At 42.2% G+C, this 21712-nt stretch overlaps 1 protein-coding gene across 1 annotated transcript; it reads right to left on the reverse strand.

Moving 5' to 3' along the window:
• Positions 1-479: 479 nt before the first annotated feature.
• On the reverse strand, positions 480-2351 carry LOC138498312 (peptidyl-prolyl cis-trans isomerase G-like). Its single transcript, XM_069622125.1, has one exon. The coding sequence runs from the start codon at positions 2349-2351 to the stop codon at positions 480-482; it is 1872 nt and encodes a 623-aa protein (XP_069478226.1).
• Between the last annotated feature and the right edge of the window lie 19361 nt (positions 2352-21712).

Raw genomic sequence — 21712 nt, forward strand, 5'->3', positions numbered from 1 at the left:
CCATTATGACATGCCATCATTAGTCCTGAGGTTGGCCGGCCTGTGGTGCTTCTGGCTGCTGGAGCTAAGATGACCTGATAGCCATTTAGAGTTGGAACGTGTTGCAACCATGTTTCTTGGAGGCAAATTATGTCATATTCTCCAAGGTTTAGCCCTCCTGGTTGAGTAAGATGCACGTGTCCTCGCGTATTCCATGAGCAGAGCATAATTTCTTGTGGACACTCCTCTGCCTGTGATGTTGACGATGCCTCTGTGCTCTTGGATGGCTATTTGTTGCGTTGCATTGTGAGGGATTTGGGTAACCAGGCCCATATTCCTCGTTTGTCCATTTGCGGTGATTTTGTCTTTTGATGCAGGGCAGCATGAACTGCTGTTTGTTCGATGGTTCTTGTCGTGTTGTTCTCACTTTTTTTTAGCCGCTGTTGTTCTTTCTCTTTTTTGTGATTAATTCGGGGGCTTGTCCTTTTATAGGTTTTCATTCAGTGAACTTCTCTTTTGTGGACTGGATCATCTTGCGTGTTTGAGTCCTCAACAGAGTTATATTGATTTTCTTTTTTATGTTCATTCTTCTGTTTTTTTGCGGACTTATTCTTGTTGTACATGTTGTTGTCGAACTCAAATTGCTCGTCTCTATCTGTACCTTCTTGGTTTTTATTGTGTGTTTGCATGTCCACTTGTTGCTCATATTTCGTTACATCTTCCACATTGAAACCGCATTTGTAAATGTTGTGTTCTTGCCTCAGGATTTGTTTGTGAACACCTGAAGATTTGAAGTGGAGTATCGCTGCTGCTCCATGTCGGTTGTTCCAGGGAGCGACAATGCTTATGTCTTCCGATTTTAGGCCTCTTAAACTACCAATTTGGTGTAGTATGGATAGTACGGTTCTTCCGTTTAGAACAAGCTCATCTTTGTTGTTAGATCTTTGTGTCATTTTGATTGAACATTTGAAGTTTTTCCTTTTTTGGCTAGGGAGGGTGTCGTCCGCAGAAGTGAGTCTGGTTTGGAAGTTATTATCTAGTTTTGTACGCCGTTTGCTTGGTCTTCGTCCTGTATTTTGTTGCAGGTGGAGTGCTTCGGACTGGGGCTTTGTTAATGACCTGGCGCCGTGTCTATGGTGTGATTCATGATGATGTTTTTCTTTTGAATCCTGATGTTGCTTATTGGGTTGGGGAGTGTGGTTTCGCGATCTCGACCTCTCTCTTGTTTGTTGTGCCTTTCTTCTTTCCTCGTTTGAGTGTTTATGTCTTTCATCTGTATTGTTGCTGACAGCTTGTCTCTCCTCTTTTTTTGAAGGTCTCTCTCGCGAATGGTTATTGTTCTGCCCTTGTGAGTTCCTGTGTTCTCTCATCTGCATTTTATTGAGTAATCGAGTACGTTTGTCTTCTAGTGTTTCGAAGTCTCGTTCTTTGTGCTCTTTGGCAGTGTTGTTATCCTTGTTTGTTCTCTTAGGTGATGCTTCGAATACTGAACAATGATTCTGTGATTTTGTTTGCTTGGTTAACAGTGGAGTAGATGGATGGTTTGAATCATCATATGGATGTACGCTTAAATTCATTAGTGTCTCATCTAGGTCAGAATTGTCTACTGAAATTATAGCTTCCGAGGAACTGTTTGTGAGGTTGGTGTCTGCTAATGCAGCGGCACCCGGCCCCTCCTGCGACTCCTTTTTTGAAAGTACTGACGTTGCACCATGCCGCTTGCTGGAGGTCGGAGTGGCCGATTCGAGTTGTCTGTTACTTATCAATCTCTGATGTTTAGCGTTGGTGACCAATATGTTGGTTGGTTCTTTTAAATTGTGTGACTCGAATATTGCATATGAAGTTACTGGAACTTTGTTATTGATTTTATTGGTTATAGTCGGTTTGTTCAGTACCAGGACTACTTTTTCGACCTCTTTTTTTTTTTGCTCAGCCGTGACTAGGTGTGAGCTAGTTGTTTTATTGTTTGAGTCTTTACGTTGAGTTGGGGTTTTTTGAGGATCTGACGACTTGTTGTTGTTAGGACTTTTACATTGAGTCGGTAGTTTTGACTGTTCTGACTGATTGTTGTCGAACGTTAAGTCAATTAGTGTTTTCGTTTGAGTGATTGAATTCTTTGTGTTGCAGCCGTTAGCGTTTTTTGATTCAAGTGATGTATTGATTTTGGGTTTGAGTTTATCCATTAATTCGCTCGTCACTTGCTTTATCATCTCCTTATTAATGTTATTGTCTTCTTTGGGTGTTATGTATCCTTCGAGATGTAGGAATTTGGTCGGGATCAAGGCTTGAGTTACCTGTTGGTCCTTGACTGTTTCGTTTATCGCCTCATACAATTTACAGAAGGCATTGAGTGCGATTGTTATAGCAGACATTATGCTTAACAAGTCGTTTTTCTTTGCGGATGAATCTTGATTGAAGCCTGGCGTCTGTGGCATAGAACCTCTACCAGGGGTCTGAACACGATCACTTTGTCTTCTTCACAGAGTTTGTGGCACAAAGGCTACTCTGGGGAGTTTAAACGGTGAAGGAGTGCCCGCCGATGGCAGGTAGTGGTTCCTTGTGTCATGTTGGATGCACTGTGCATCCTGTTCTACTGGGGCAGGTGCCTTGTTTGATGATTCTGCGATAATACGAGTTGCGTTAGTTGATTTCTCTATTTCTTTCAGGCTTGGTGGATTTGACTCAATGATGGTGTCTATCTCCTGTGACGGACTTGGTTCGTGTTGCTTGGGCGTCGGAGTGCTGGAATGTGGTGCACTCTGGCCAGTTGAGATTTTCTGCGGAGATTTTGAATTTATGTTTTGTTTTTTTGCTACAGGTTTGGAAGACGCCTCCTTAGCTGGCACGTGTGGCTCATTATTTATTTCTCTCGCACTATCGAGGGATGTGTCGTCTCCGCCGTCTTGTGGTGCGTTGAATTGACTGAGAAGTGGGGAACTGGTAAGTGATGCTCTTTGTTTGTGAGCCATTGTGTCCTTTTTTGGAACGTTTTGCTTGGCCGTTGTTTCTGCAGGCTCTTCTATCAACTGGAGATCTATAAATTCTTCTGACTCTTGTGTTGTCCCCAGTGAGTTGTTTAATTTACGTTGCTTAGCAACAGGCAATGGTTCTCTCACGGCAGCCAACATTTCAGCATCGGACAGTTCACTCTATCTTTTAGCTTTTGTAAATATTTGTGATTCGAAAAAGTCTGTCAGGTATCACATCGTGCATGATTTCTTTCCTGCTGTTACGCTTAAGTTTTTACTGGTGCTTTCTTTGTTGAAATTCTGGGTGTGCTTGTTTGCTACCTGTGAATGTGCTGTTTTTTTTTGTTTTCTTTTATTTTTTGTAGTTATTTGACTTCTTGCGCTCAGAGCCGATTTTTCACTGTCTTCTCATGATCTTTTTTTTCTATTTTTGAAGCCGATAGTGAGTCGACTGCTTGGCCCAGACTAGGCTGCGAGTCTTGCTGTGGTGCTGTTTCTGCAACATGTGCACTGGGCCTGTCTCCATCAGCGTGTACCTGAGCCGTCACCAACTGAACAGCTTCTTGTGAAGTGACTATGCAGGTTTTCGAGACGTCGTTGTTGTCATTGACCATGTGTGTCACATGAGCTCTGGTCTCGCATCCTAGCCCCTCCTCACGTCTGGGCTCCTGCACTGCCCCTTGCCGATCCGTGTCATAGCCGGACACGGCGCATGGGGGCTCCATTGCAGCAACAGCACATCCGCGCGTAGCACTGATCGCCCGGCTGCCAACAAGCTGGGCTTCACCGTCCACCGTGGAGCCGTCGCTGCCCTGTCTCGCCTTCCTTCCGGGAGAATGCGGCAGGAACAGCGTTGCGGCACCAGGTATGGACGCTGGGCCCCCCCGAGGCACAACGCCGGTCACCAGCACTGGAGGCGTGTCTCCTGCCTCGCGTGGCGTGTCTTCCTCTTCGACATCGGGTGAGTCGGGGACTTTGGATGGAAAAGTGGGGGGGCTGTGGGCACCTATAGAGGTCATTTCTTTGTTTGCCTCTAAACATGTACTGATGTTGGGGCAGCATTAGTACGTTGTGAGCCGCCCTTTTTATGTGTTGAGGAACTATGTCCTAGTCCTCCACAGCCCTTCCTTGAGCTGCGTAGACTACGGCTGTTTTCCTCATCACACTCGCAATCATTGATCACCGGTTTTGACGTTTTTGATTTTAGAGTCATTTTGCTTTCTTTGCTTGTGCTTATCTCAAAGTCTATTAAATGGAGGGGTGTGTAAAAGGAGTTAAATGCAGTTTTGTGTTTTACCGTGGATCAGTGGCACGTAGCCGGTGTGAGTCGATTGTGGCAAACCAGCCAACTGGTCCGCTTATATTCTTTAGGCCCCTCGGCCTCCCGCCAGACCACGACAGACCACTTGCTTCTCCACTTCCTCTCCGCGCGCGCTCCGTGCTGAAAATGATGTTTTATGCAGGTAGCTGGTTGTTGCCACAGAGGTTGCTCCTCCTCCAGCAGTCTCCACAGTAGACAGACTCAGAAGTCAGTGTAGTGGACCACGACAGACCACTTGCTTCTCCACTTCCTCTTCCTCTAGGTTGAGTTATTCCTGGTGGGTTTGGAACTGTGTTCTGCAGGCTCTCTATCCTTTGTCCACTTCTCCGCTGCTTAGCCTCCTCATCTGACCAAGCAGGAAGTGCATGGCATACTTCTATCTAGTGTATGCATTAATGATGCTGTAACATTTTTAATTTATTTCTGTTGTTATATGCTGTGATTGAAATGTGAACTCTATAAATATAAAACGTAGGCTCTCCGAAAGATAATGTTGATGAGAATGATGATAATAATGAAAATAATAATAATAATAATAATAATAATAATAATAATAATAATAATAATATAAAAACATGATCACTTATAAAGTGTACACTGCATCATGGCACTGGCATTACCTGTATGGATACACCTTAAAGGCCTATTGGCTGAGGAAGTGGGTCTTAAGAAGCACTGAAAGGCAAAGCTGACTGTGTTCTAAACTAATAGTTGTGGAAAGTTTATCCCAGTGCTGGATCATGAGAGAGAATTAAACTCTGCAATGTTCATGAGGCATCTGCAGTCAGGAATTTGTGGATTTGATTATAACGTAAATCGAGGGGATAACAGTAAGGCTATTTCTAAATAAAACCTATTCTATGTCCGGGGATCACTGTGCACAGAGTGATGTTGTGAAAGCCACCAGTAAAAGGCTGCCCCCATGCAAGTTTGCTCTCTTCCTCTTCCCCTGCCTTGTGCTTCTTTAGGGGGTATCCCCTGAAACCCCTGTTCCATTGGTTCCCCAATCCCCACCCATCCCAGCCCCCCCTCTGCTCCTGTTATTCTACCCCCCAGCCCCCCTCGCCCAGCTAGCCCCACTTACCTTTTCTCCCATTAGCTCCCCGGACCATGCTGGGGAGAAACTTGATGTGCTCTTGCACATCAGCCTATGCACACCGCTTGCTTTTTGTTCATTCGGCTTCTCTCTTGTAGGACTTAGATGGCTCATGAGTTTTATAGAGTATTCTAGAAGAAACTGGAAGCCAATGAAGTGAAATTCAAGCTACCAAAGAATGGCTTCTTTTGGAGGGATTGAGAGATAAGGGGACTGCAGAGTCCAACGACATTGACGCTTTTGAAGGCATATGCTGTTAAGGTGCTATGGATTTGATAGGATTTGGAAGCCATTGTTGATCAAAACACATCTGATGGAGGCTGTATTGGGTTTTGGCACAAAAGGAAGACTACGTTGAAGTTGTGTCACAAAGCCCAGAGGGATAAACACCACCCAGACAAAGAGAGGTATAGTTTAACAAGGGTTTATTGTGGCTAGTTATAGGATTAGGCCAAAATAAATGAACCACTACAATTTAAAAAGGTTAAACAACAGTAATATCACTTCTCCTTGAGTTTAACAGTACTTAACTTTGCATGCCATGACACAGCTTAATTTTCAACATACAGTTTTCACTTCACAGTCACTCACAGTCCTGTGGTTTCTAAGTCCCTGGAACACTTCTTTCTTGCCCACTGATTCTGTAGGTTTTGATAATTTGCTTCTTATCCTGAATACAAGTCACAGAGGTCCCTTCAGGGGATCTCTGGGCCATAATTCCACTGCATGCTCGGCCTCGCTAATGGCAGCCGGTGGGTGTCTACAAAGGTTGGCTACAAACCCAGAACCTTCCCTAGAAGACTATTAACATGACTGTCTGTACTTGACCTTGCTTGCCACCTCCCTGTCTCCTACTTCTCTTCCCGATATTTCTCCAAACCTCCTCCTTCTTAATACACTCTCCACCTCGTCTTTCGCCATTGTCCTTTCACCTCCTTTCTCTGTTCTGCCATAGCCGCCTTTCTCCACCTCATTTTCTCTGCTATCTGTCTCTGACAGTTTATGTGTCTCAACTCCTAACTTCCATACCACAGCTAAGACCCCAGTTGGTGTTATTCCATTCCAGCCCAATTCCCCCGTGATAGTAATTGCACCTGTGCAGTTTAATTTTGGCTGAGTTTCTGATTAGTAAATTGGGTCCGCTTTAATGGACTGCTTTAGAAATGAGGGCTAGAGGAACTGTGCAGTACTGTGAACAGAGTTTACTTGATGTGTGGGCCTGATGCAGTTGGGCAGATTGCCTCCATGCTGTGTCTGACTACCTGGGTTATGAATCATGTGTTTTGTACAGCACACAAGGGAACCAAACACAGTCCGTTTTTTTTTGTTGCATAATGAGTACTCTGGTCATGCTCTGTTCTCAAGGCTAGTTTAGAGTTATAACATGACCGTCCTCAGTACCATTACGATAATGTAAGTTACAGCGTTGGTCTCCCTGAAAGAAGTGGGCAGAGTTTTGGCACTGTAGATGTGCAAGTCCTCAACCACTGAGCAGTGCTATAGTGGAGGGGCCATGGGGATTCATTCCCACGTAATTCCTCTAGGTCCAGCATCCTACCGTGCATGGTAACACTTAGCCTCTGTGGCCATCCAACAACCCCATTTGACATATAGGGGACTTTGTCACAATGTGTAGTATTGACCATGGACGTTTTGTGTTTGTCCTTGTTCATTTGAATTCGAAGGGACATATCGAAAGTATGTGCTCTGGGACAGTGGAAAGTGTAAAAGATCTGACAAAATCGTGAAGCAGAGGTGTTCCCACATAAATGATATTGCTCTTCTCTTGATTTAGATGTATTACGCCTGGTGACATCCATTCTTGATAACAATGTGACAGATTCTTAATGATGTATATTGAGACCTCAAATCAACAATATCAATGTAAAGCTTTGCATTGTCTACGTGTGGTACGTAGACTAAAGAGGAAAGGGGAAGTTTGAAGGTGCACAATTGCGTTTTGATATAGGGCAGGTTAATATTCCACATTACTGCAAAGTAGAGGAAACGCGGGCACAACTTAGGTTCAAAAAAATTCTCAGAAGTCCGACGATAATCCCTTTGGTTGTATTGAATTCTGAGTGGGGTGTAACCCACTGTGTCACGCCTCCGTGCTGGGCATGTATGGGACTGATAATTAAAAAAAGACCTAGGCTCAATAGCCTTCAGTGTGGGCTGCACTCCCTAAGTAACATCCAAGTAGCTTCTTTGAATTCTTAAATTTTTAGATGAGTTAATCAATAATATGCTTATAGTTTGTTGTGCTCTCAAGAAAATTATTCATTCTCTGTGTTTTTCCAAAATAATGTAATTTATTTGCAGATGCCAAATTGCTGCCAATACATTTCTGGCTGGTTAGTCCTTCAACAGGGAATGTATGTTATATCTGATCAACATCAAAGTATTGTATCAAGTCAATGAACACATACAATCCATATCCAACGTATCATATGGAAAACGATTATGCCAATATTCCTACAAAAATAATAATATTGTAACATTAATCACAATTGAATCCAAGTACATATATGTGCCGGCCACGTGACAGTGATAAACAACATGAAAACAACATACAGATAACAATATTAAACAAAACATCAATCAGTGATCATCAACTCTCAATATGCAACTTTCCCATTAGCCAAGTCCTCCGAATTTGTGATGGAAACTTTCTATTTACCAAGACTCCCTTCTCTGTGCCCAAATACAATTAAATAGCCGTAGTTGGTGGTGCTAGTAACGGTAGTTAATTGTTGAGATTGTGGGTTGGCTTTAAATTGTAATGTGCAATATGGAATACAACAAACATGTAGTCTGAGGATGTCAAGGGTGAGGAATAACAATTTCACGCTGACCAGAGATCAGGTTTCCACACTGTACCAATTACCCTACAAAATTGCAATGGGCCTATTGGTGAAGACCGAACTTATAATCAACCTTGGTACACTTTTCCTAGAAAGACTGCGAAACTGGGCTGAGGAAAACTAAACTCTAGATTCTTTCCAAAAGAATTTTAGAGCTGGGTCAAGTATTATTCAAGACCTGCTTTAAATTCCACACTAGTCAAGGCCCAAATGCATGGTAATCCCCCACTCCACCTAGTTTTCATCGACTTTAGATAAGCCTTCGATAAAGTGAACCCGAAACAAGCTCTGGTAGAAGTTGGAAACATGGGGGATCCCTAAAGATTTACTGAATATGCTTAAAGATTTTCTAAGCTCCACGTATCTGGTGGCACATGCTCCATGAGCAGCAAATAAACCAACCACCTTGAATTACAACTCACCAAAAAGAGAGGACCCACAAACAATCCTTCTCTTATCATAAACACACCCTCTGGAACACGATCCTGGTGTAAGCACGAAATTGCCCCACAATTCTCGAATTTCAGAAATCTCTCAAAACATGGCTCTTCCAACAAAACCCGACCAATAACTAATTCCAATGGATGCACGTAACGACACACAGACCTCAAAGTACACTGCTACTGTTAAAAGATGTCAGCCAAAATGTCAACTACCCACACTCTGTACAGCGCTCCACTGCTGTCGACCTAGGTCAGTGCTTTAATCAATAAAATAAAATGAATGTGCATTGTTTGACCTCAGAACCCTTCGGATAGGCAGCTAGTCATCAGGTCAGGCAGATAGGCTGGTCTTTGACCATAGAGGCATTTGTGTAGCAGAGATAATAGAGGAAACTTGATCCTGGCATCAATCGGGAGCCAACATTATGTGATCTCTCTTGCCTAAGCCTCCTACTGCACAAACAGTAGAGTTTTGTACAACCTGCAACCTGGTGATCTCTCCTTTTCCAATGCCCTGCAGCAGCTTGGCACAGAAGTCCAACTCTGCTTCCACTATGGCTCTGGCATTAGTTGCACAGTTGTTATGCGTCAAGAAAGGTCTTAGTTGACTAAGCAGGTTGATGTAATAAGAAGATGAAGCTACTAGGCTCTTCTACTAGGCACGTGAGCCTTCATGTTCATTTCTTGATCGAAAACAACACCCAAAGTTTGAACTTTCTGAAGCATAGGAATGGAACAACCTGCATAGAAGAATTCCCCCTATTTGGAGTCAAGCCTCCTGAGCTGAGTGGCTGTGCCAGCAATCATCAGCTCCATTTTTGAATCGTTAAGTGCCGGCCCATTCTCCACCATCCATTGTTGAATCACAGAGTAAATTACATTGATGATATCCATGTCTTGTTCATGGTTCCCAGAGCGACATATAAAACACTGCACATCATCAGCATAGTTTGTATATTTGACTTCTCTAGCACAAAGTAATTCAAACAATGACTTTGTGAAAATGTGGCATAGAGTGGGGGATAAGCATGATCGATGAGGAACTGCACATCTTTCTACAAATTCATCGGCAATGGCATTACCATCGAAAACTCCGACAAGGCAGCTAGACAAGAAGGACTTAAACCAATTGGATGCCATGCATGAAAAAAGGCAGAATGTAATAGCCTATTAACCAGTAAACTGTGATCTTCGAGGATGAATCATGTGGATACGTCTAATGGCATAAGTAGTGCAGTGCCACCATTCTCCATTGTCTGCAGGCTTTTCGTTTTGTCAAGAAGTGCAGTTTCCGTACCATGGACAATGCGAAACCCAGATGACTTAAGATGTTGTTAAGGTTCTGAAATTCAAGGACTTGGGTATACACAGCCTGATGAAGGATTTTAAGCAAGACTAGAACGTTTGTGATTGGCCTATAGTTAGATGGTACATTAGAATCAAAGTGGACTTCTTTTACAATGGAGCGATCCAGGCCTGCTTAATGCAGGATGGTACTGAGCTCTCCAAAAAGGATTTATAAATGAACTTAGTGATAATGAGGGTCAGCAATGAAATACATGTTTTCACTAGAGTTGCTGGGCAAACATCTCCTCTACAGTTGGTAGGTTTAGGATGATCAATGATATTATCACCTTACAACTCAGTAACTTGTCTAAACTCAAAATAGGTAAAAGTGTATGTTTTGCACACACCTAGTTACTGCTCCATAGTAGAAGATAGGTTCCAGAATACTGATTTGGGTTGTGTTAATACGTTTTATTGATGGCCCTTTATGATAACACGTGTTTCGGCATTATAAATGCCTTTTTCAAATCAGGGCATATCTCTGTATCTGAAGTGATCAAGAAGTCAGCAAATCATATAAGCACATAACCAACATTCCCAACTATCTACTTTCTTCCGAAAGTACATAAGCCATTCACTGAAATCCCAGAAGGAAGACCTATTCTCAGTGGCATTGGTTGGGCCACTGAGCCAATATTGGAATACATTGACAATATATTGAGACCAAAGGTGTACGAAGTTCAAGCATACCTCAAGGACACGACCGCAGCTATGCATATTGTTTGTTTGTTTGTTTTATTACTTGTATTGCGCACCAGACCCAAGGGTATTAGGGCGCATTGCATAATATCACTCACAGCTTAGTTACACATAAGAAATACATTTACATTATGCAATATAGTTAAACATATATATATATATATATATATATATATATATATATATATATATATATATATATATATATATATATATATATAGGATATTTCCATACATGAGATTTCGGGTATGGGCTAAATACCTGAGATTAGGCTTTAGGCTAGGAACAGGCATGTGGAATCATAGTTCGTGAGGTAGAGGTCTGTAGAGAATAGCAGGTCGTCAGTAGTCAGAACTGGGATGTATACAGGGTAATGGGGCAGTTTGTAGAGGTGTCATGGGTCAGACTAGATGTCCGTGTCTTTAAGCCACTTTATAAGGCACAGACGGAATTTTAGGTACGAAAGCTCTACTCTTAGGTGGGAGGGTAAGAAGTTCCATAGTTGGGCTGCCTTGACCTGGAGACTACTGCTTCCAACTCTGGTAAGCTTAAATTTGGGAATCAGGAGGCAATTCGTATTCAAGAGTCTAGTTATTCTTGTTGCAGGTTTCATGACAATTCTATCCGATAAGTAACGTGGTGCTGCCTTGTGCAGGCATTTATGCGTGAGAGAGGCAACTTTTTGTTTAATTTTGTGATATGCGGACAGCCAGTTGTTGGCTCTTCTCGTCTCAGAGATGTGTTCTCTACTTGCAATTCCCAGTGCAGCTCTGAGAGCTTTGTTTTGCAGGAATTGGATTTTCTTGATGATTTGTTTGTTCGCCCCAATGTATAAGGCGTTGCAGTAGTTGAGCTTTGAGAAGATAAGTGCTTTGGCAAGGGTGATGCAGCTAGCATTGGAGAGAAAGGCTTTACCTGTTCTAATCAGTTTGCAGGTATAAGCCGTGGCTGAGGCCATGGCGTTAACCTGTTTGTTGAAGGAGAGAGTGGAATCCAAGTAGAACCCCAGGGTTTTTACCTCCTTAGCAACGGTGATGATGTTATGGTCTATGTTAAAGGCAGCGTATTTGGGGCATAGTTTTTTGAGGGTCGAAGGGGTGCCCAGCATAATGATCTGTCTTATCATCATTCAGGCATAGTCCATGTGTGGCCATCCATGCCTGGATGATGAGATATACCTTGTTCACCAAGGCCAAATCCTTGTCATAATCACCAGTAAGAGGTAGGAGGATCTGGGTATCATCTGCATAATTAGTGTCAAAAAGGGGCTTGGTAAAGATGTTGTATAGGGTGGGTGAGACACAGGATCCTTGGGGCACTCCGCACGTGATAGGGATGGGGTCGGCTGCAGCTATAGGTGCGAATACTCTCATAGTACGATCACTTAGAAAGGATCGTATCCACGCTATGGCTTCTGTTGAGATGTATGCCGCCAAATCCAAATGGCTACATAGGACCTGGTGGTCGACCAAGTCAAATGCGGCCGATAAGTCCAAGAGGAGGAGAAGGGCTGATTCCCCTTTGTCCCTAAATTCATCAATCTGGGCCTTCAAGTCTAGTAACGCTGTTTCAGTCCCATGCTGAGGCCGAAAACCTGATTGCCTTGCTCCTAGTAGGGAGTTACTTTCCAGGTGTTTTTGAATTTGTGATTAGGCCATTTTGTCTAAGGTTTTCAAGAGAAATGGCACCGTAGTAATTGTAGAAGCTATTCAATGGCTACCACCATATTATCTTGCAACATGGGATATTAAGGCTTTATACACATCCATTGGACATGACCTTGCACTGGAAACAATAGACTATACATTCAAGGAAGAATCAGCATCCCATTTGCCCTTTGTCTGCATGCTCAAGGAAATGCTCATGGCAACATTGGACAATAGCATCTTCATTTTTGAAAATCAATTCTTTAAACAAAAAAGAGGCATTGCAATGGGTGTTAAATACACACCGGAATTGGCCAATCTGGTCATGGGTATGTTTGAAGATCTTCTAGTCTACACAAGACGCATACATACAAAGCGTCATAAAATGGACACGTTACATTGACGACGTCTTTTTCATATGGAATGGCACATTACAGGAATTGGAAACCTTCAGGCACAAAATCAATGACAACAAATTGGGCATTGAAATTACAGGAATCAGCAGTAATACTGAGATTAACTTACTTGATTTGACAATGTATGTGTCAGGGGACCGCCTCAAAACCAAAACCTATCATAAAGAGACTGAAGTCAACTCTACACTGTTCGCCACCAGTTGCCACTATGAACTGGTGATTAGAAATATTCCAAAAGGAGAGTTTATAAGAGCCAGAAGAAATTGTGAAGATCAAACACACTTTAACGAAGAATTTGAAATCCTATCCACCAGATTTAAAGCCAGAAGGTAGTCCAAAAAAAGCATTCAAACAGCTCGGAACAAAGCACAACAGACACCAAGAATACAGACTCTAACACAACGGGACAAACCAAAACATGACAACAAGGTTCAATTCATTACTACATACTGTGCTATCAACCGTCTAATCAAGAAGACTCTCAATAGAAATTGGTATTTACTCCAGCTAGATCCCCATATAGGAGATTTCATTAAAGACCATAGTCTATAGATGAGCCAGATCACTCAGAACAAGTCTAAGCCCATCTCTATTACCAGAAGGGAAAACAGAAACATCTAGGACATGGCTTCGAGAATCCAAGCCAGGCTTTAGAAGGTGCAACCATCCAGAATCCAGGCCAGGCTTGCAACAAGGTATATATCGGCAACACGATCCGGGAGCTACGCTACGCTTCAGGATCAGGGAGCCCTTATCAGCAATCGGCAGCCAAGACAGTAATTTACTGTTAGCTGACTATTGGCAGCACCTACATCAGATGAATGACAAAAAAGAAATTCAATTTATCGGGCTCAAAAGAGTCACTCTGGGGCGAAGAAGAGGCAATCAACATCTGCTTCGACGCCAAGAAGAGGCAAAACTCATCAGTCGCTTCAGATGCGTGGAAGCTGGTCTAAACACGGACAATGAAATGGCATACTTCTTTTGACATTAACAAACCATACAGAGCCCCAACAGGAAGTACAACTTACACGTGACCACTTGTGCATCAGAAACAAACATTTCCAGAACCATGCACGAGTTAGATCTCACATTAAATCTGTAGCCACCACTATGCACAACTGCATTTTGTGAAATATGTGTGCGCCATCAATGATTTCTGAAAATACTAAAACATTCTGCATTCGATTGTCAAGAGGTTCATACTCTATTACTTACTGAGAATTGTGACGTATGTTAATACAATTACTTATTTTAGTAATATTACAATACCCCCACATGCTAGCACTAACCGTAGCTGATGGGGCCAACACAACTTCACAAGATACATGCAACATTGTCCATAGGAGAGAGGCATCCCCCTGCGAACTCCGACTCAGACTACATTCCCCATAAAACATTGGGTATATTAGCTGGACACTACCAAGATTCAGCCTTTAACCATTCGTTGAGGGTCATTCAAAGATTTGTAGCAACAGTTACAGTTACAGAGACACATGCATGGATACACCACATTGGTATCATGCAATTAAGGCACATCACAAAAATGAATTAGCAATGGAAAAGTTTGCACGTATATCCTTTCTTTCTTTGCAGCCTTTAACATATTACTTCATCACCCTAAGCTTCCCTTTTTCCACTATATACCCAGTCATCGTGCTGTATTTTAATAATTAATATTTAATAAGATTTGTTTTCTTAAGACTTTTCGCAGTATAACAGTGGTTTACCCCAAAGCATGGCCGACAGGTTTTTCCGGACCATGGAAACCAAGGTAGGACTACCTGGTTTCCATGGCAATGCCGGAACACAACTAAACACTGGGGACCAACGTCCATTTCTGTTAACGACGAGGGACGCAGGAAAGTTACTACTTTCAGGTAAGACCTAGTGGGCAATGAAATCCCACCTATGACTTCTACCAATTAGGTGAGGATCCGTGCTGCACACAGGACCGCACATAACACCCAACACTTAATATTTGTAATGACATGTAATTTCACAGCAGCACGTTTTAAGTCTCCATGTGAGTTGCACATTTCGGGTTTGAAGCTATTTCAAAATGTGCGGTATCTAATACATTACATTATATTATCCTCGCCCATGATTGTGCAAGAAAAGACTAACACTGACTGGCGGCAAGCCTTAAAATTACAAATTAAAAATAATTATATCAATTTAGAGCCAGTACAGTCAAACTAGTACCCATTTCAATCTGGAGAAGGGGACATACCCTTGTTTGACTAATTGTTCCCAGTGGTACGAACCTAGGGGAAGGGCACTGTTTCAAGCCGACATAATTTAGCATAACTAGCTCACACAGTCCTTTCTCCATTTTCTTGTTTTAGATGGGATTTAGCGCAGTAAAACCCAAAACTCTCAGCCATTATGCATATATGAACCACGGCGAAGGGTAAGGACAAGTCCCTTGATATCCATACATCAAAAGTATATCAGTACTTTAACAAAACTAACTATTTTATGTTCAATTCTTTTTCTCTCTCTTCTCAATACCTAACTCACCTCCCTGACTCCCTATTCTCATTTTCGCTTTCACTTATTGGACATTATTTTGTACTTCATTTGATGCCACTTTATTGCATTTTTGAACCTTTTCCATTTTTATTGTGCATACGTGTCAATATTATGCCACTTCTGGTTGATCATGGACCCTTGTTGACAGGGCCATCTTAAGCTTTTTTGGGGCCCTGGGCATGGATATCTTTGGGGGCCCCCTCAATCAAACCGAAGGAATTAAGTGATCAAGTATATGATATGATATGATATGGTATTTGTAACGCGCCTATACACAAGTAGCACCTAGCACCGTGAGCAAAACCCATAGATAGACATGCCGCCTCACAGCATTAAAAATAAGCATGTTTACTCCCTTTAAGTCCCCTTTGCCTCTTCATTCTTGTTCTAATCAGATTGATAAACAAGTAGCATTTGAAGGCCATCATTAGCAATCTACGAAGAGGTTACTTCTATTCTAGTATAGAAACAGGATACTTTTTATCAATAGCATCCGGGAAGGCATGCAGCCTGTAGTATTAATGCAGGACTGTATGTAAAAGGTACATGTAACCCAGAATAGGCAGAGAACTCAATTTAGCTGCTTCAGCGAATGCAAAAGTGTTCAAGCATGGATAGAGTAGACCAATTGTAATGAAGGAGAAAGCTACACATAGCATAGCATGGATAGTGAACGCAGATTAGAAGCTACCAGCAAGGTGTCTCTATCCAGACAGACTGAGATTAGAACTGGGACATGGTTTTCAAATAGCGTTGCCATTAGAGATCAAGGGAACAAGTACCTGTGGTGTGCAGTAGATCAATGCTCACTATTATAGTGAAAGCAACCCTATAGCCAGTGAAATTATGAGTGAGGCTTTTATGAAGATCATACCCTGAGAAGGTGCACACAGAGGGGCTGACAATTTTGAAAGGTTTGGGGACTGGCAACACTGAGAGGTTAGGCAATACAAGATTAAATTAGATGCCCAGGATCACATATTGCTTAAGGGGTAAAGCTGGGATGTGTGCCAACTCTGCAATTTCTGCATTTGAACACTTTCTTTTCCAGCTCTTACCATGTGCTTGAACAATCTCATTTTATAAAACTGACTTGCAAAGTACACAAATCACATTTCCAAACCTGACAATTTTTAAAAACCAAAATATTACAGAAGGGTGTTACGCAAAATGGGACGGATTCTAGCTACATTCTCTCCATCATCAAGGGCAGTATATAAGTACCAGCATACGAATCAATGTGATTTATCAGATTTATTCTAGGTATGTCTTTTGTACTTTTAAGCTTTAAATACTTCCAAAACAATGGCTTGAGAAATTGTCATTCATAAACGTGCAGAAAAACCTTTGACTTTTATACAAAAAGTAAAAAGTTGTTTATGTCAAACGAACAGACCTTAAAATATGCTTGCCCAATGCCTACAACATCTGTCCACTCTATCCTGTCTACCACCCCTTCCACTCAAATGGCCTACATAAGAAGAAAGATCAAGTAATGAGCTAAACAATGCCACCAGCATGCAAGAAGGCAAACCTCACAGAAGACAGCACAGTAATGCAAGAGATATATGATTTGACCAGGATCACTGTATCATCTGCTGGCAAAGCCAGGATACAAGCATGAACACTTTGGTTCCACAGTCTTTTATTTACCTTTTGGACTAATAGTTTATGCTCATCTTTGGAGGGGATTGCCTAGGTTTTAGAACGCCCATCTGAACAAACCAATTTCTAGACCTTCACCATACGAATGACATGTTAGTTTTGATAGCAACCCCTATCTGGTGCAGGAGCATTGCTGATAATAGCACCTCTTATGTTGCAAAAACAAGTACATATGCAGATAGGTTTATAAACTTCAGACATAGGAATGTTTCAGCTAGACTTGCTGGAATGTGCTCTTCTAATCTTTCATATGAACACACGTCTCTGCAATGCGTGCTTAACACACTGAGCTAACGTCTGAACCATTGTGGCACTCAATTTATCAATATGGATTTCAACTTTGGCTATTGCACATGATCAACATAATTCCCAAAAGAAGGAAAAAATACTACAGAAGTTGTGCAATAGGGAACACACAAACTATGCATTCCACAGTGAACACAGAAAGCATTACATCATTAATTGATCAAGGCAGAATGTACTTGTCAGAACAGACAGACAATCAGTTTAGCACCTCAGCAACATGCCATAAAATCTCCTGGTATGTGCTATTTAAGTCTGGTGAACAATGGAATCTTACTTTAGATCAGGCAGCCTTGTGGGGGGACCCTCCAAGGTGGGAGCCCTGGGCAAGTGCCCCTTTTGTCCTCCCATAAAGACGTCTCTGCTTGTTGATCGTTTTGTGCAACTAGATACACATCATGTATGATTTACCTCCTAATCACATGTTCTCATTTTTCTGTTCCTTTGTCATTTGATCATATGATGTTTTTCAATTGTGTGTCACCCAATTATGTGCTTATATGATTTGGTGGCTTCTTGATCACATCAGATACAGAGATATGCCCTGATTTGAAAAAGGCATTTATAATGCCGAAACACGTGTTATCATAAAGGGCCATCAATAAAATGTATTAACACAACACGATTCAGTATTCGGGAACCTATCTTCTACTATGGCGCAGTAATTAGGTGTGTGTAAAACATACACTTTTACCTATACAAACGGAGTAGGGGATCTCTTTGTCTCCGTTTTTTGACACACCAATGTGACTTCCTTAGAACTGCAATCAAAATATTGGTCGGGGAGGTCAGACAGTGATATTACTGAAAAGTTCCCTGTTGTTCAGTTCTAAACTCAAAATAGGTTTCAGCACTGGCAGTCTTTGGAGTGTCTGCCTCTACATGGCTCTATACATATTGGGCAGTTTGTGTGAGATATTTTCACGTATAGTCTTAATCTTATTGACCAAGGTTTCTTGAATTACCATACACCAAGCCTTGTCCTTAATTATATTAAATGTTGATGGGCAAGGAGTATCAAGCTATTTCAAGATTTCAAAAAGCTTCTTTGTGTCAGAACTAGCGTTCAGAATCCTGACATCATAAGTGAACCTTTCGCTTGAATAATGGCGGCTTTATAGGCCTTGGCCTTATGATTATAAGTTCCTCTGTTATCGTCAGAAGTGTATTTCGACCATGCATTGAAGGATTTGCGTTTAGCTACATTCAATACACACCGATCCTTTAACAATAATAATAGTAATAATTTGGCACTTATATAGCACTACGATCCCTCAAGTATCTGAGCGCTGCTTATTATTACCCACGGTGTGTGGTGCTCATTTATGCACGGATGTCAAAGTGAGCACTCCACTCACTGTGCCATTTGACCAGCAGATGGGTGATTGAGGCACAATACATGTCCGAACTGTATTTGGTACTGTCTTTCTTCGGTAGTGAGGGGTCCTCTCATATTACCTACCGGAATTGGTACAACCTCTGCATGAGTAAGAGATGGTTTCACTTCAGTATGGTTGTTCGGGCCAGAAAAAACAGAGGAATGAGTACGGTCTTCCTTCTTTCTGCAATACTTTCCTGCAGACGAAAGTCAAGTTGTATCACCAAAGTCACTAATTCCTTAAAGGTGGCAGGTCAGGGTACTCTGGCTAATTCGTTTTTAAATTCTTCAGACAATCCACGCTGAAACAGTGTGAAATTAGCTTCTTCTGTCCAGGCAGTTTCATTCGCTAACTGCTTCAACTTAGTTATGTAAGGTAGCACATTTTGAGTGCCTTTGGGGGTAATACAAGAAGCTCTGTTGGGAGGTATACATGAGATCCGGTTGTCCGAAAGTCTGTTCAAAGATTGTAGGGAATCCATCAAAATTATCTAGATGGTGCTTCGAACCATCATCAGGGGCGTACCCCATGCCAGTGTTTTTGCACCCTGGACTCATGTATACTTGACAATAGCAGAGTGTGCGATCAATTGAAGAGTGGAAACTAAGGACATTCATGACTGCTGTAAATCACCTTGACCATGTTTACCTGGAAACATTGTATCATATGTCAGGACACACTAAACATAGAAGAAAAGAGTTGGAGAATGTGCTTCACAGACCTATACCAAACCTTCTTGTCACTAAGCTCATCAGAAATCATGGGTGAGTGGGGAAACCACTCCATGACAAAGCAAAAAAATACATTGCAAATTCACTACTCAACAGTTAACCCTAAATGTTTTATGCATACATTTGACTGTGGATACCCTCTGAGACTTCACCACTTTCCATTATACTTCAACCCACAAAGTGCAACACAAAGGAAATACAACAGCTCGCTCAGAGGCACACTTGCAGTCATATAGCATAAGAGCAATTGGTGTCCGTAAACCAAAGTTAATTTGTCTTGTACAACCTTATCAATGGTATATTTAGGTAAATGTTACCCTCCCTCATTTAATAACAATAACACTGAATGACAAGAAAATACTCTGCAACATTATTGGAATGTCAATAATATGTTTAACAGCAACAGCCTTTCCAAGTCAACCTTCTGTCCAACTTACTCATCCTACCACCTTCCCTCTCGCCATCTTAGCCTTCCTCTGCTCTGTCCCTACTGTGAAATGCACCAGAGTGATGCTCTGCTAGATTGCTTGCCCCTCTCCCAGGGTGCAATTCTGAACACCTATTACAAGGCTGCAGCTCCTTTGGTGTGTCCTGTAGCTGCCCTGGCGGTTTCTGGTGCTGGCTTCCTGTGTAGCATGGCCCCTTTATGCCGTGGGGATTTTTAACCCGTTCAGCATTTCATTTCCACTGGGCGGATATTATTCCCATTGGAAGCAATGAAATAAGCTGCCATTTGCAATGGGCCTGCCAGTGTGGCAATGCCCTGGACTGTGCACCATGACTGATTTATGTTGTATGTGTTCATTGCCTTGGGTTGCCTTACCCGGCTTTGTTTCTGTGTTTGTTTTCCACCTTTCTGAAGTGGTGCATGTTATCACCAGTATTATATAGCCTTTTGCTGCAATGGACAATTTGCTGTCAAAGACTGGTTTTCTTTGTGATGACATTAACGCTGATCGATCTTCTTGTGTTGTTGCTAATGTCAGTTGGTCAGGGTCAGACTGGGGCATACAATTGTCTCGGGCAACAATGAAATAGTGGCCCACCATTGGAAATGGCAATTAATTTGTTTTGAGACAGTTTGAACATTTTAAAGACTATGGGCCTCACCACAAGTTCGGTAGTAAGCCAGAAACATTTCTGCCAAGTGGAAATAGTGGAAATAGCATTATTGCCGGGTCGTGCAGCGGTATTAACACAGCATCACAACCTGGTGTGAACGCGCACTGACTCCCGCGGTAACGCTATGTTAGGGAGAATTCTCCAGAATGCTGAATTTCCCTTCCCTCAGCAGCTTTGCTGGATTTCTAGGATTTATTTTTTGCACCTGTTAAGAGTGTGAGCCTTTTTTCCCACTCCTACATGTGTTTTTCTGTGTGTTTTACATTTTTGTGTTCATAGACTGTGGAGTCTCACCTGCTCCATAGGCATCATCTTTTTACTGTGTGTCACACAGCACCCTTAGTGTAGTGACAAAGGGTTGCCTTTTTCAGACTTCCCACTTTAAAACTCCTTTTTCTGGGACTGACTATTATCTCCCAGAACATGTAAAGTTTCCATTGACTTTATTAGTCTTTTTGAATTCACAGACCCAGTAGAAACTATCTTCCATAGAGTACTGGAAAGCGTTAATAGTTATCCCTTTTTGTCTGTCTCTCATGGAACATTATTTTGTTCCCTTTTCTTTAAGATTTGGCTGGTGGCAGTGGTATCTACCATTATTTTTCCTACCGCAGGCTATGAAAATAGCCTTGGTACTGTTTTAGGGTATGTTAGTAGCCTCAAACTTTAAATCCGCTGGACCCCTTTTAATTTTATTTGGTTCCGGCTGGGTTTTTTCACCATTTCTTTTTGTAAAGGTCTTTCTTGTGTTTTACTCTGCACGCCAAACCATGTTTGGTTCCTTTGTTCGCCGTCCTTTCGGCTGGTTTCTGCACAGAAGCCCTCCTTGGGTACCTGAGAGTCTAGGTAGTCAGGATGTGAGGGAGGGGTTTTAGACCCCCTGCACAGGGTCTCCTTGGAGACCCAAGTTGCACTCTTGTTTGATTGGCTAGGTGACTGTCCTGCCAGGACAGCCACCCTGCTGTGTGATTGACAGCCAGGCTGTGTGAATGGGGGAAAAACTGCATAAAAAGCAGGTCTCTGGGACTTGGAAGGCAGTGTTGTCACTGGATCGAGAGAACCAAGGAGAAGCTGAAGGAAGAGGACTACTGCAATTACTGAACCTCCCGGGGAAGCACTGCTGCGGGTCTGAATTTCCTATACTTCGACGACAGAGAAGATCTGCAAGGAATCTTCTTCCCTTGAGCTGGTGGGAC

The sequence above is a fragment of the Ambystoma mexicanum genome, chromosome 5q (genome assembly GCF_040938575.1).
Source record: "Ambystoma mexicanum isolate Mex_15411 chromosome 5q, UKY_AmexF1_1, whole genome shotgun sequence".
Classification (NCBI taxonomy): Eukaryota; Metazoa; Chordata; class Amphibia; order Caudata; family Ambystomatidae; genus Ambystoma; species Ambystoma mexicanum.